The 16,764-nt window shown below is 41.6% G+C and overlaps 1 protein-coding gene across 1 annotated transcript; it reads right to left on the reverse strand.

Moving 5' to 3' along the window:
- Nucleotides 1-955: 955 nt before the first annotated feature.
- On the reverse strand, nucleotides 956-1,534 carry LOC132663856 (interferon beta-like). The gene has a single exon (XM_060610424.2). It carries the CDS (start codon nucleotides 1,532-1,534, stop codon nucleotides 956-958), a length of 579 nt encoding a protein of 192 aa, XP_060466407.1.
- Nucleotides 1,535-16,764: the final 15,230 nt, after the last annotated feature.

Raw genomic sequence — 16,764 nt, forward strand, 5'->3', positions numbered from 1 at the left:
GCAATGCTTAACATTTCTTGACTTATGGATGCATCACTCCGGTCTCTGCCTCCATGTTCACATGGACCTCTCCTCTGCGTGTCCATATGCAAGTTTCCCTGCCTAAATTGTGAGATTGAGAACGTGGCCCCGAGCTTCACATAGACTGGAAGACAACACTGAATGAATAGACATCAATGATGGATGATTGATCAGTGATGGGCTTAAGGGGAAGAATGGAAGTCTGAGAATGGGGAGCGACCATCCTCCAGGGCTTTCCACACTGGTGAGTATGAGGAGACATGGTAAGAGTGCACCTCAGAAATTCCTGCCCCACCTTTCTGCCTTTCCCTCGCATTTTCATATTCACTATCATCATTATCTCCATGATTTTCTTTGTTCTCATTCTCTTATGAAATCTCAGATAACATCTAAAATAGAGGATAGGTAAACCCAAGGCTGGGATGATGGCTAGGGCAAAAGACGTGTTCCTGCTCTCGCTCCAGGTCAGGACTTACTGAGAACTGAAATTGCCAAATTTTTCATCACTGCCACAATCTTCTGTATTGGTTGATGGTCCTTCTGCATTGTGAAATGATCCTAAAGATAGTTTAAACTCTGTCAAGTGAAGCAGTCTGAGGATGACCATTTGAGCAAAGTTACAAGAAGACTGAATTTAGAAGATTTGATTGTAAAAACGAAATAAAAGAATCATTTAATTTTAAAATGATATTTTATATATAAGTCATCAAATATAGTATTAATTACTATTTTAATAACAAATGTTTGCTTAACTTTAATAAACAAATCCATTAAACTAATAATCTGCAAATGATAAGCATGGTTTTATCCATCCAGAAAACTGACTGACAGTATTATCCTAAGTTACAAAAAGAATAAATAAAAAACTGCTTAGAAATACCACGTTGGTTTGAGGAGACATCTAAAATGATACTAGTGATCAGTTCCACATTAGTTAGTTATGTAAGTGACCTATTTCTTGGTCCCGATGTCTTCTTGTCAGCTGTTCAATGAAGAGAAAACACCTTCGGATTTCCACACGGATGACCTCCCAGGCACAGTGGCTATACTTTTGGCCTTGCAAATAGCCATGGATGCCTTGGAAATAATTCTTTATTGCAAGTCTGGTACCCTCCCTTTGCGAGGATGAATGATCCTCCTGCCCAGAGTCCTGCTCCAGGCATACCCCTGTCTTCTCCGTTTGCTGATACAGTCCACTTAGGAGTCTCTCTAAACGGCTTTCATTCCACAACGATTGGGAGACATTCAGGCTGAAAGTGTTGAAGACCTGTCGCAGCATTTCTCCGATGGCCGGGAAAGCAGTTTCCTCCGGAAGCTGGTCAATTTTTGCCACCTGGAGGAATCTGAAGTTGCTTCTGTCCTTCAGACATCTCAGGGGAAATTTTCCTCCAAGGTTCTCTAAATGTTGTACAATCTCCCAGATGCCCCTCCGTTGAAAGTGACAGTCCAGAGAGCAGGCAGTACTGGAAAGAAGTAGCATCAAAGCCCAGCTCAGCAAGCTCCGGCTGGTCATGGTGGGTTCCTTTGTAGGGTGACTCCCTCTCCGGAGAGAGCCCGGCTGTGGATAGCCTCTGGCTGCACAGATTCTGTATCGCTGAATTTTTGTATCTGTGGGAGCCTCGTTTTTGCACAATATTTCAGGGTCCCCCTCTTTTCTCGTGGTCTTTTCCGCCTGTTGTTTACTACTTTTCAATAATAAACAAAACTCTGCAGTGTCTTTGCACGCCGATACACACGTCCAGTTTTAGAACTGTGGTAGCTATGAACTATCTCCTATGTGACCAGCAATCAGTTAAGTGGAAACAAAGCCGCGAATGTTTTTGCCTTAGTTTAAATTTTCTGCGCATGGCTCATCATGGCTTTCCTTCCTTTAGTTATGTTGTTTGTCCTTGTTTCAATCAAGGATGACTCTCTCTGGGTAAAATGCTTGTTTAGATATTTGGGATGGTTCTCAAGGCTTTGTTTTAGCTAATTGGACTTTATCACAAACTTGTATTTCAAAGTCCTTCTAACATGTTATGTATGGTGAGACTTTTGTTAGGTTTTTTTTCCCTTCTGGCAAAACCAGAATTGTGGAATGTGTGAAATATGTTTTTGTCTCCTATCTCCCCCCATTTAATTGCGCTCACCTCCTTTCTACTTATGGTATTCCTCTTTTCCTCCTTAAGCAGAAAAACAGAGTGATGGAGAGTGCCAATACTGAAGCCAGTCTGCCTTGGTTTGGATCAGATTTAACCCCGACCACCTTAGGCAGCTAATTTAGCTCTCTCGGCCTCAGTTCTTTGCCTATTTGAGTAGAGTGCTTAGGACAGTGTCCAGTGCCCTCTCGGTGTTCCAAGAATGTTAGCTGCTCTCAGGATTATCAAGCACTGCTCACAGCTGGCTGCCATGATCCTATAGTGCTGTGAACTATAAAGATTGTAAAGCTGCTAACAGTCCCCACTCCTCCTTCTAATTTTATTGAAGATGGGCCATGTGTAGGACACTGTGTTAGACACTAGGGATATAGAAATGACAAAGAAAAGAAGCTAGGACCCCTGCCTTTAAGATGCTCATATCCAGAGATTACAAAAAGACCATGAAGGCAACAAGGAACTCTAGTAGTGTGATGATAGCCACGATATAATATAGTGCGATGAGTTACAATAAAAGTCTTCAGAAAATTCTAGGACTCATGTGTCTTAGAATAGGGAAAGTAGTGAAAAGACTTAGGCATCTTAGAGAACTGTTGGTCCAACAGGAGACAAGTTGGAGACACCGTCCAGGTAGAGAGACAAAGGCGTTAACGAAGGCATGGAATGGTCCATGTTGCAAAGTCATGGAGAGATCCACAGGTGGAAGTGAGAGTGAACACTGTTCAGCACCTAGAGATAAGTCCAGAAATAATTGCTTGAAGGCAAGAAAACCCTTCTGGTTCACAGGAATGATTCTTTATTGGAAGAATTTCCAGTTTTGTAAAACTGGAAAAATATTTCGAGGCATCATGTAAGCCCTAGTGCCTCTCATATCAAAAATGTAAGTGACGGGCACCTGGGGGGCTCAGTCAGTTAAGCGTCTGACCTGGGCTCAGGTTAGGATCTCACAGTTCGTGAGTTTGAGCCCCACAGCAAGCTCTGTGCTGCTAGCTCAGAGCCTCGAGCCTGCTTTGGATTCTGTGTCTGCCTCTCCCCTGCTCATGCTCTCTCTCTCTCTCTCTCTCTCCCTCTCTCTCTCTCTCTCTCTCTCTCTCTCTCTCTCCATCTCAAAACTAAGTAAACATTTTTTAAAAATTAAAAATAAAACAAATAAAAAGTGGACACCTAATGGTCAAGGGTGACTTTTACAAGTATAATTGCTGAGTTATCTGGTTTATATGGATTTAAATTATTTTTGACCTGACCATCATTTATTAACTCAGAACAGAGCTTCCACCTAAGAACCACTTTATACTCAACTCAGTCATATGCTTTAGCAGCTATTCTAGTTAGGATTTGTTAGTGGCAAACCCTTAGTTTTTTGTTTTTTTTTTTTTTTTTTTTTTTTTTTAATCTAAAAGCGTCTCTATTTATTTGTGGAGAGCACATCAACAGATATTTGTCGAAATAGTTGAATAATGGATTGAATTAAATGACCAGTTTTTTTTTTTTTTTACCTCATAAGGATCCTTTTAAAGATCAATTTTGAATTTTTTGAGCAAAAAGCTTAAAAATGCTATTAACTGTATTAGCCCAATAACTGGCATATTTTTCTTTCCTTGGCCTACTTTTTATTAATTTTTCTTTCTCTTTATTTTATTGTAAGCCACATTGCAAGATTTTAGTTGTTTTTAGAAAGCTCCACTTCGTGGAGCACAAGAGGAGTATATCAAATTTTGGTTAATCCATATTTATTGATTTTTTTCAGCTCTATTGAGGTATAATCGATACATAAAATTGTAAGATATTTAAAATATGCAGCACGATAATTTGATACATATGTACATTGTGAAAGGATTATGTGGATTTAAATATTGGTCTTCCTCTGAACTAATTTCTGAATGGATTAGCTGGCACTTTAGAACAGTTTTTGGCCTTTTACCCAATCAGCCACAATCTCCCTTTATCCTGTTTGTTCTGCTGTCTCCATTTGCCTTTGCATTTGACTTGTCACGCCTAGTTAATTTACTTATACTTTGGCATATACCTTTATATTTCTATAGCTATCAAAAAAGATGTTATGAGATATTTAAAAGCCCAGCCCATGCTCTAGGTGTACGGCCTCGGGCAGGGTGATCAGGCAGCACCTGGGCAGTGCCCGTCCGGTTCTGTAGATGCCGGAAGGGGCCAAGGAAGGAAGAGGGTCTGGCTCCATCATCACACCATCCTGAGAGAACCTATCCTGTTTGACACAACCTCCACACATGCATAGAGAAGGGCCAGGGTAAACCAAGCAGGAATGCGTTGAGATAGGAATATAAGTTCTAGAACCAGCCTGCTTGGGTTTAAATCCTTGCATAATAATGGCATGGCTTTTACCGTGATGGTTATGTGTCAGTTTGAGTGGGCTAAGAGACACCCAGATAGTTGGTAAAACATTATTTCTGGGCGTGCCTGGTAAAGGATCTTCGGAAGAGGTTAGCATCTGAATCAGTAAATTGAGTAAAGAAGATCCCTCACCAGTGTGCATGGGCCTCATCTAATCCACTGATGGCCCGAGTAGAACAAAGAAGCAGAAGGCGGCCAAATTCTCTTTCTCTGCTGGAGCTGAGACATCCATCTTCTCCTGCTCTTGGAGGAGGGCCGATGCTCTTGATTCTCAAGTTTTTGGCTTCAGTATATCATCAGCATCCCTCCTAACCCTTTCCCACTCTCATTCACAGGCTTTTGAACTCAGGCTGAATTATATCATGAGCTTTCCTGGTTCTCCAGCTGGCAGAGGCCAGGCCATAGGACTTGTTAGCCTCCATAATTGCATCAGCCAATCCTATAATAAATCTCATCTCTATCTACCTCGCTATCTATTTATTTCCTATGGGTTCTGTTTCTCTGGAGGATGCTAACTCAACAGCTTCACAGTTGCATGGCTTTGGAAAGTTGTCTAGCCTCTCTATGCCAATTTCCTGATATCTACAGTGAAGATAACAATATTATCACATGTGACTGTTATAAAGGTTAATGATCAATGACTGGCACATGGGAAATGTTCAGTGTTTATTGCCATCGCCATCAGCAGCATCGCCGTCCTCATTGTCTTAGGGAGGGGAAGGCCTGGATGCCCCTGCCACTGACGTACTTCTTTCCAGGGTTTTCCGTCTGTGCGGAAAGAAGGCCGCAGACTCGTGAAACCAGTTGAGATAATTGTTTTTAAATCCTCTGAGATGCTATGTTTTGCAGTTTATTTAACTGGGGCAGATTGTAGGTGAAAACCCTGTGGACATTAATAGTTGGTGGGTGAGCAGGAGTGAGGCAGGAACAGGTGGAGTCTGTTGTGGAGACTAAGAACTAGTCTCCAGAAGACTAATGCTTATGGAGAACAAGTTATGTGCTAGGTGATGCGCTACGGTGTGTAAGGCAGGCCAGGATTTCCTGAGGGAGAGAGCCAGTGATGATGGGAACAATTAAAACGAGTGGAATAAAACTAACCATTGTATAAAGCTAGAGGTAATAGCAGTCATTCTGTATGTTGGCAGAGTGTTTTTACACACACTGTCTTATTAGAGCCTCGATGCGGGGTAATTATATGACACTCGTTTCAGGGGCGAGGAAAGTGAATTTCAGTAGGATTAAGTGTACCGAGGATCGCACAACTAGCAGAGGCAACGTTCGTGGGTGACGACGCTACAGAATTGAAGGATTGTGCTCTAAACTGGCTGGAGTTGAAGACGCTTCAATCCAAATCAATTGGTGTTAGTCTTCTGGAGTGAGGAGGATTCTGAGGCTTCATCTGGGCTGAGTGAAAACAGTACTGTGATCAGCCAGCCATGTCTGCCATGAGATAGGGGGGAAGATGGGTTGTCCTCCCCATATAAACATTACGACACCTTAGGTATGCATCCTTTTGCTTGAGCATAGGTTGAGCAGGATGTAAGTCTGGGTAGATGGACGGAGATTAAACAAGACAGGTGATCACAAGCTGTAAAGGAGACTAGAAGAATGATATAGTTATGTCTACAAGTTAATACTGTTTTTACAACCTGGTATCGTAAATTTTTGAAACAAAAACACCACTTTATTCTTCTTCTTTTCCTTCCTTCCTTCCTTCCTTCCTTCCTTCTTCCCTCCTCCCTTCCTTCATTCCTTCTTTCCTCCTTCTTTTCTCTCTCTCTCTCTCTTTCTTCTTTTTAGGCAGGACCAGATAGAATAATTTGTAAGACTGAAAATTCAGAGATAGTGATTTCCAATCAGACTTCTAACTGTGGTCTTGGGGAAGTCCCACAACCCACTAAGTTTTATCTTTATGGCAGGGGAGCCAGATTGAGTAAGATGCCCTATCGTTCAGAGTGGTTGTGAGAGGCCACAGATATAAATAGGAAAACTTTGCCTCAAATTTAAAATGTCATCCAGATCCTCAACAAAGCAGCTCTAACTGCTGGGCAAGTCAACACCTGCCCATGAAGGAAAAAGGCGAACTGCCATCTCTTTTTTTTTACTGTCTGCCCTCCATGTTAATGTGGGACATGCGCTTGGCTTTGTGTAGCCAGCAGTGGAAAACCACTTCCCCTGTCTGTGGCCTTGGAAATGACAACCACATGTTATTCCAGTCTTTGCTCTCAGTTTTATTTTCCAGGTCTTAACTCATGATTGCCCTCTGGGTTTCTGTAATGGTAAGGGAATGTTTTCAACTGAAACAAGAGTTCCTGCCAAAATGAAAGGACATGAAAACACGACTCTTCATCACGTATTTGCTAAATCCTCTGCTCTCTATTTGAAATTCAAAATTTGGGAGTTCAATTACAAGAGCACTTTCAAGTGCTGCTTTAAGAAAATGTTTATCTAAAATCATAGGCAATCTTAGTATGAGCCTGAGTATTAAAACTGTTCAAGTGCAATTTTTTGAGGAAACGGATAAAGAATCCATGGAAATAAACACTTTAATTAGATTATTGTTTACTCTTTAAATGTTTTTTAATGTTTATTTTTGAGAGAAAGAGAGAGAGAGAGTGGGGAAGGGGCAGAGAGAGAGAGGGAGATGCAGAATCTGAATCAGGCTCCAAGCTCTGAGCTGTCAACACAGAGTCCAATGCAAGGCTTGAACCCATGGACCGTGAGATCATGACCTGAGCCGGAGTTGGATGCTTAACCTCCCTAATTGTCTAGCTACTCTTATGAGATGAGCTGATTTCAGTAGAACATTCTAAGTTGTGGTTGCTGGTAAACATTTTAAGACAAATTGTTTTTACTAATAATAAGAAAAGGTGATTCTCAAGTGCTTATAAATTGCAAATTCCTTTAACAGTACCCAGGAAATTCTTATCATAAAATCATTTCTCTTTTTTCCATTGATTCCTTCATTTCTGTGTGTCATTAACATGAACAAAATGGACACATAGATGTATGCTAATGAAAACATACACTAAAGTGCCTGGGTGGCTCAGTCGGTTTAGCAGCTGAGTTGAGCAGCCGACTCAACTTCAGCTCAGGTCATGATCCCAGGGTTGTGGGATTGAGCCCCACATCTGGCTCCACACTGAAGAGGGAGCCTGCTTAAGATTTTCTCTCTCTCTCTCTCTCTCTCTCGCTCTCTCTCAAAAAAAGGTATGCTAAGGAAAACTTCAGTTTGCCTCTTTTCAGTCTTACATATTTTCTTATCCTAAGGTTTAGGGATTGGTCTGGGTTTGAGTAGAGGTATGTAATCGATGTAGCCAATGATAACGAGAGCTAACATTTGTCTAGCACTTCCGGTGTATCAGGAATTGTGCCAGGAATTTAGATAGAATATCTCATATCTTAAATCTTAAAGAGATAAATTGTTTCCTTTGTTCATTTTTGAAGTAATGAAGCTGAACCTCTGAAAAGTTAAGAAATTTGCCCCAGGTCACACAACATATAGGTGTTGCGTTATAAATATAAGGATTCAAGTATAGATTCAAATATAGGTATGTCCAATCCAGACCTTTAGCTTCAGGTATATTAAAATCGACCAGGAAAAATTCTTTATGTGCGATTATAATCTTAAAAAGAGATGGGTACCAGATGACATTGAAAATCCTTGAGAGACAGAACTAAAATTCCGGGAGGCTCAAGCCTCTGAAATCCCCACAGGGCTCTGAGAAGTCCTACTGGGAAATCTGCCCACTAGCTAGTGGCTGAGGAGAGAGAAGTATTCAAGTCTCCTAAACCCCAGCCTAGTGCATTTTCTTTTCACAATAAAAGCTTGTGAGTGGGTAATTATGTTTTAAAATTACGTAAGGGTACAAAATAATACCATTATGTGATTCTCAGAAACAAAATGGGGGCTTAGAACTGTATCAAGTAGTGCTTACTTTCATGTTCCTTGTTATTTCATTATCGGGGACAGAGTGTAGCCTATGGAATGTTAAGGTACAACTAAGGCAAATGACTCCTTAGGGTGGTGATGAGATAGGATACAATGTATTTTCCTCTTTAAAATTAAGATCACTTTATTATTGTTAAATGATTAAGAAAAGCCATTTCCTGCCACTGAATGTATTAAACATTCAGAAAAAGTACAAAGAAGAAAATAAACCTATCCACGAGTCTGTCACTCAGAGATGCTCATTCTACTGTTTCATTTACAATTTATGCTTTACGCAATTCCAGGCTTTATTGTACGCATATGTAAATATATTCTTGCACAAAAATGGGATTATAGTAGGTATATTGTTTTATTTTTAAAAATTTTGTTAAGGTTTATTTTAGAGAGAGAGAGACACACACACAGCACAAGCAGGGGAGGGCAGAGAAAGAGGGAGACCCAGAACCTGAAGTAGGCTCCAGGCTCCGAGCCAGCCGCACAGAGCCTGATGCGGGGCTCGAACTCACAAACCATGAGATCATGACCTGAGCTGAAGTCAGATGCTCAACTGACTGAGCCACCCAGGTGCCCCTTATGTATATTGTTTTAAAATGTATCTTTGTCACTTAACAGTATGTTGGCTATGGAACTTTGTAAATCAATGCATATAGATCTAGCATAATCTTTTTTTTTTTTTTTTTGCTATTACATTTTATTTAAATTCATCTCTTAATATATTTAGGGATTATAAATATTTTAACTGTGATGTGACACCTTTGTATTTATAACCAAGTGAGTCAATATGGAACATATCTTATAAGTTCATCTGCTTAGTGTGTCCACAGGATAGAAGTTACTCAGTGCACTAGGATCATTCAGACTCTTAACTTGACTTAATATTCCTCAGTGTGTACTAAAATGGCTTTAACATTAATTTTAGTCCAAAAGAATCTTTCCCAAATATTAAATTTCTTCTAACCAGCTGAAATACTCTTTATGAGCTGAAATGCTCCTACCCAGCACATACAAAATAAAACTAGAAATCGTATTTAAATGGTCTTACATGTTAAAAAGGAAACATTTCAGTAATATCATTGAAATGCTTGTCTCATTTTTAAAAAGGCATCACACTAAAATATTATTCTCTGGGAGCAAATATTTTTGCCTACATAAATACAACTGTATGAGTGGTTTGCTTATTGACAAAGGATTATTTGCTGGTATAGTGTAATCGTTTTTAATGACTACATAGTATTTCATTTTCAGGCTGTAGCATAATTTAATTAATTTTCTATGGTTGCAAGTTTATATTTTACTCCCAAATGTTGGGTATTACAAAGTCTGCACCAATAGACATCTTTGTATGAGCATTTTTTCAAAATTTATCTAATTATTTCCTTGGGATAAATTTCTAGAAACAGAATTGCTGAGTCAAAAGGAATACACACTTTTAAAGCCTTTGGCAATTGCTTTCTGTTGCCCTCTGCTATCCTACCAGTTGCTAAATATTTGAATATCCTGAATAATAGCCTGAAAGTTCTGTTATTTTGTGTTCAATGCCTATTTCTTTTTTTTAAATGCCAGTAGGCATTTAAATTTACTAATTTTGGACCTTTATTATTTTTAAAACATGGAGTCAGTGACTTGTGTTTCCTTTTCAGAGCTAATGAGATTCAAAGCACAAGTAGTTGTCTGCATTTTTCACAAAAAATGTATCCCTCTAAAGTAAATTTAAGGCAGGTAAATTTCCCATTTGACAGAAAGGGAAACTGAGAAGAAAGGAAGCTTAGATTTCCTCACTTCTTGATGGTAAAATTACAAAGCAAATAAAGTTCGATTTTGATCCCACTTCAACTCCGTGTCTGCCTTTTCTTCACTTTGGTTGTGATATCTTCTTCTATCCTTCATGTGATTCATAGTCATTCTCTCTAAGGCTTTTCAAAGGTTGCTTTCAGGTAAAGAGTCCAAACACATGCACATAAAGATATGCATACTTAGGGGAGCCTGGGTGGCTCAGTTGGTTGAGCATCCAACTCTGGCTCAGGTCATGATCTCAAGGTTTGTGAGTTCGAGCCCCATGTCTGGGCTCTGTGCTGACAGCGCAGAGCCTGGAACCTGCTTTGGATTCTGTGTCTCCCTCTCTCTGCCCTCCCCCACTCACACTCTGTCTCTCTCTCAAAAATAAATAAACATTAAAAAAAAAAAAGAATTAAATCTTTGTTGATTGTCGCAGAAAGTTTTATAATTTAGCCCAGAAAGTCTGAGCACCCTTGGCTTAAGAAGTTCAATATTATTAGGCCCATAAGAAATAAGAGCAAAGCTAAGTAAATAGAGAGAAGTTGAATCTCTCACGCAGACCACATTTACCGGTTCAGGGGTGGGATGTGTAGATTAATCCTTGAGATTCAGCTACATGGGATTTTAGGAGAGCTCAAACTGTAGCCTAAGAGGTGAAGAAGCTAACATTAAATGTTGTCCCTACATGTGGTTCCCCTTCCTCAACAGAGGCAGAGATACCCGCACACCCAACAGAGGCCAGTTGAAGCTAATTCACCAAATATCTTGTTGTCCTTTAAACTATTTATAAAATTTACACCAAATATAATGGAAAGGGCGATTTTAACAGCCTGTGACGATGTCAACGGCATTTTAGTTGACTGGTTTTCATTTTGACTTCATAGCAACACTTCCAGGAAACATGAAGTCTGTGCCTCAGCTCCCTGTTGCTGGTAGAGAAAGGGGACTCTCTTTCAGGGCAAAAGACAGAAGAGTTGCTAAACTTTTCCCCACCCGGCATAAAGTAGAACTTAGGAGAGAAGAGAAAGAGATATCTCGTCTACCCCTGAGTTATGTATTGAATTGTGTCCCCCTCAAATTTCTATGTTGAGGTCTTAACCCCCTGCAACTCAGAATGTGACCTTATTTGGAGATAGGGTTGCTGCAGATATAACGGGTTAAGATGAAGTCATACTGGAATAGGGTGGGGCTCTAATCCAACTTGACTGGTGTCCTTATAAAAAGTGGAAATTTGGACACAGACACACACATGTACACACACACACATACACACACACACAGAGAGAACACCATGTGCGGATGAAGACAGAGATCAGGGTGACGCAACAGAAGTCAAGGAATACCAAAGATTCCGGGAAACCACCAGAAGCTAGGAGAGAGACATAGGACAGACTCTTCCTGACAGTTTTCTGAATGAACCAGCTCTGCTGACACCTGTTTGCAGACTTCGAGCCTTCAGAATGTGAGACAGTACATTTCTGTTGTTCTAAGCCTCCCAGGTTGCAATCCTTTGTGACGGATCCTGCTATCTAAGTCTGACTTTCACCAGGGTTAAGAGACCATCATCTGCAGGTGAGAGAAGGGACATTGCGTGGAACTGTCCTGGCCTTGCTGGATTAGCCAGAGAGTGGGACACAAGCCCGGTTGGTTGGCAATACCCACCTTGGTAATACCCACCAACGAATAGGAAAGCTTTCGGGGTATTCCCAGGAAAAGCAGTTGCAATGCAAGCAGATAGGAGCAATATTCTGTCTCGTACGGAAACGGGTTTATACCGTGCATGGACATAGAGGATGTTAATCTCTTCAAGTGATTTCTTATATGCAGCCGGTTGTGCATGGTCCGTGCTTTAGAGCCTCCTCATTGGCCTTATGGGAAGAGCGTCTGGGGCTACAGGGATGGTTCATTAATGACAGCAACCGTTGCTTCTCAGTCTGATTGAGGATTGTTAATTTCAGGCCTTTCAAAAAATCTGTCCCTGCAGTAATGGCAAAATTGGAGGGAAGTAGTAAATATGAAGAGAAAAGAGCATATTAAGGCTGAGGGATTTATACGGAACTGAATCTGCATGACGTGTGTCTGTAAACCGACCTGTCCTCAGTCCTGGCTCAGGCTGCCATCCCGTCATGCTCAGACCCTCAAAGCCTCTTGAGCTCTGGTCTCCCCCTGCTCTAGTCCATCCCTTCCTGCTGTGATCAGTTCCTGTCTCCAAGACATCTGCCCAGGCCACGCCTTTCCTTAAAAACCTGGCTCTCCAGGCCCTCAGCACCTACCCCAACTTCAATTCCAGCTTCTTTTCCTTTCCACTCTTCCCTGGAACCTGCCATCTACTTGTGCTGTACTTCGTGACATTCCCTGAACAGGCTATGTGTCCTCGTGACTCCAGTTCCGTTGTTCAGAGTGCTTTTTTTTTGGAAATGCACTCTCTCCCACTCTTTTCATTTTATTTCTTTAATGTTTATTTATTTTGAGAGAGAGAGAGAGGGAGAACATATGAGCAGGGGAGGGACAGAGAGAGAAAGAGAGAGGGAATCCCAAGCAGGCTCCACTCTGTCAGTGCAGAGCCCAACGTGGGGCTCCATCCCACGAACCGTGAGATCATGACCTGAGCCGAAATCAAGATTTGGACTCTTAACGGACTGAGCCACCCAGGCGCCCCCATTCTTTTCATTTTAAAATGTCACTATCGCTCCACATCCAAGCGCAGATACTTTCTCTGTGGAGGCTGCTCAGATCCCGTCAGACTGAACAGACTGTACCCTCATCTGGGCTTCTGTATAACGTCCACTATGTTAGAATGAAATTTATCATCATGCTATCATTTTTAGCTATACACTTATCTGTTTGTTTCCCCTGGAAATGAATTTCTTGAGTATAATGTCTGTATCTCCCTTGTCTACGTAAGTTCAGTGCTTCGCACAGTGTCTGACGTGCATTGCACATTTAAGAAATGTTTGTTGAATTGCATCAAAGGACAAACAAAGCTATGTGTCTCCAAGAAGACGCAACTTGTCACTAGAAATGAGATGATGGCTTAACTCTGAAGGCCTGGCTGTCTTTCTATAGAGATTTAGCTGAACCTCAATTTAAAGCATTTAGTGACAAGGTTGTATGAGGCTTCATATATCATTGATCTTGATTAGTGCATAGACATCAGCTTACACTGGAAAAGCAAGAAAAGGGCCAGTCAGGCAAGGGCTTTGAGTGCCTTTCCACACTTCTAATGGGCAGACCTATCCGGAGCATCTCTCCTAAACTTTAGGATGAAGGAACAAGGATGGGTTGCTTCCAAAGGCAAGAGAGGTTGATAAGTGGTTGGGTGAGTGTCTAGTTTATTTTCCAGTCCCCTCTAACTCTTTTTCAAAGCTCAGATTGGTTAAACATTTTAGGACACAAACCTTCAGGCATGGCTGAAACATTTTAAGGTACGTGGCTTTCTCTGTCTTTCCCTTCTGCTGTCCTTTGAGTTGGCTCTATTTTTATTTTTATTTTTATTAGTTTTATTTATTTCTTTTGAGAGAGAGAGAGAGAGAGAGAGCTCAAATGGGGCAGAGGCATATAGAGAGGCAGAGAGAGAGAATCCCAAGCAGGCTCTGCACTGTCAGCACAGAGCCAGATGCAGGTCTCGAACCCACAAACTGTGAGATCATGACCTGAGCTGAAGTTGACACTCAATTGACTTAGCCACCCAGGTGCCCCTAGTTGGCTTCATATTTTTTTTTAACACTTATTTATTTTTGATAGAGACAGAGCACAAGTGGGGGAGGGGCAGAGAAAGAGACACAGGATCCGAAGCAGGCTGCAGGCTCCGAGCTGTCAGCACAGAGCCCGACTCAGGGTTCGAACTCACAAACCGCGAGACAATGACCTGAGCTGAAGTCGGACACTCAACCAACTGAGCCACCCAGGCGCCCCTAGTTGGCTTTATTTTTAAGCATTTCTTCCAATATGGGACATGTGAGGATCACCAGAGAAGAGCACCACCTAAAGGTGTGCAGAGGATAAGCTGTGTAGCTGGAAGAGGCGTCCAGAGGCTTAGACTGGACCAAGCACCCACTACTGCAGATAGAGACCCTCTTCCCCCACCCTCTGCCCAGTCATGGTGGCCATAGAGAAACCAGTGCTGTCAGCTGCCCAGCCTGGGTCAGATGCTCACTCCCACAGCCGCTGGTGGTGCTCAACGCCGGGCAGGCGACAACGGACGCCCAATGTACTATGTGAAAAGCTGAGCTCAGCTCAGGCACATCATAGGAGATCAACAAAGACCGATTATTCTTTCTGCTCACCCTTCCCCACAGTCTGTTTGTTTTGCCCATCTTTTTCCCGGACATTTCAAAGATTTGTGAAACAATTGGTTTTGCTTCTTACGTCACTTTCCAGAGGCCACTCATACAAATGTTGAAATTGGAATTTTAGAGAAGTCTTATTTATACATTGTAATCATAGATGCTGAGTATTCTTTCCTAATATATCCATAAATATGATGTGTAAAAATGAAGTTAGATCCCATTATCAGAGCCTATGGCTATCAACTATCTATTTATTAAGGACTTGTTTTTTGTATAAGATTTTGGGAAGAGTACTCTAGGAGTCCACCTATTTTTATGTGACAAATTTCTATAATTTTTATTCACTTTTAATTAAGGGAAAAAATGAGCATTTTCATAGGCAAGGCCCAGTGCTGGACCAAGGCATACATCCTGTGATTACATTTATTCCTCAAGAGTTCAAGGTATGATGATCTCCAACTTACATATCTTGCTCAGGACCATGTCCTGTGCCTTTACCTCTTGGGTATAAGAAAAAAAAAAAAAAGTTGGACTTTCAAATTCACACATTTCCAATGCATTCCTGGATTAACAAGTCACTGTCTTCTTTGAAGACTATTTGCCCGACCTGTGGGTTTTCAGTGGGGGGGGGGGGGGGGGGGAGGCAGAGAGAGAGAGAGAGAGAGAGAGAAAAGCAAGACATTAAAAAGTGAAAGGGAAGAGAAATTTGTTGTGTGTTTCCATTAAACAACACAGGTTCTTAAGTGTTCCTATGAGATAATGAAAGCGGCTGATGCCAGACTTGAAAAGGAAACTGCGCTCGGAGACTTGCAGCCACTCCGGGGGATAACTGTAGTCAGCCTTGCCAGGGAAAACTATGACTCACGGCTCAGACAATTGCTCCAACAAACTTAAAAGAAGATATTTTGTGTAGTCTGGTGAGGGAGTGAGTGGGAATTTCCTAGTAATCTGCGTAGAGAAAGAGAGGGAGAGAGTCTTCCTCTGAAGGAAGAGAAGGGAGTCTTCCTCTGGGCGTGGAAGGGAGAAAAACAGCAGCCAGGACGGCAGAAGGTCCTCGTGGGCACTTGCAGCAAAGCCAGGAGCTGGAGCCATTGGGCGGTAGAGCTTCTCGTTCCCTCTCTAAATCACAAGATCAGTGCTATGGGCTTGGATAAAAATAACATTTTGGGAGGTAGTAGATGATTACAGGTAGTTAAGAGTATGATCTCTGGTTCCAAATCTCTCTCTCTCTCTCTCTCCCTCTCTTTTATACACTGTAGACATGGGCAAGTTATTTAACCTTACTGAGCCTTGGTTTTCTTATGTATAGAAAGGGGAGAATAATGCTTTCCTTCTAGGGTTCTCAGAAGAATTAAGTAAGATAGTATATACTTATAACACAGCAGAGTCCCATGCAAAACATACGTCTTTGAGAAATGTGGCTGTTGGGGCGCCTGGGTGGCTCAGTCGGTTAAATATCCAGCTTCGGCTCAGGTCTTGATCTCATGGTTCGTGGGTTCGAGCCCTGCATCAGGCTCTGTGCTGACAGCTCAGAACCTGGAGCCTGCTTTGGATTATGTGTCTTCCTCTGTCTTTGCCCCTCTCCTACTTGCACTCTGTCTGTCTCTCTCTCAAAAATGAAGAAACATTAAAAAAAAAGAAATGTGGCTGTTATTATGTTTGCATTATGTTATTACTGTAAATGTTTGTTTGCACTATGAAGACATAACTTAGAAATAGTTGTGGGGCACCTAGGTGGCTCAGTTGGTTGGGCGTCTGACTCTTGGTTTCCGCTCAGGTCATGATCCTGGGGTTGTAGGATCCAGTGGGGAGCCTGCTTGACATTCTCTCTCTCTCTCTCTCTCTCTCTCCCTCTACCCCGCTCCCCAGTTTACTCTCTCTCTATGTATATTAAACAGAATGAAAAAAAAATTTTTTTAAGTTGCTTTGATGATTCCTCAATAAATTAATTATATTAAATTTAACATATGACCCAACGATTCCACTTCCACTTAGGTATACTGGGTTGTATACCTAAAAGAAGGGAAAGTTGGGTCTCCAGCAGGTGTTTACCCATGGCGGCCAAAAGACGGAAGCAACTCAAGCGTCAATCAGCGGATGAACAGGCAGCTGAAATGGGACAAATACACACAATGGAATGTTACTCGGCCTTCAAAAGGAGGGAAGTTCTGACCTGTTACACCATGAATGAAAGTTGGAGACACTGTGCTAAGTGAAATAGGCC

Source organism: Panthera onca, chromosome D4 (assembly GCF_046562875.1).
Source record: "Panthera onca isolate mPanOnc1 chromosome D4, mPanOnc1 haplotype 2, whole genome shotgun sequence".
In the NCBI taxonomy this organism is placed as follows: Eukaryota; Metazoa; Chordata; class Mammalia; order Carnivora; family Felidae; genus Panthera; species Panthera onca.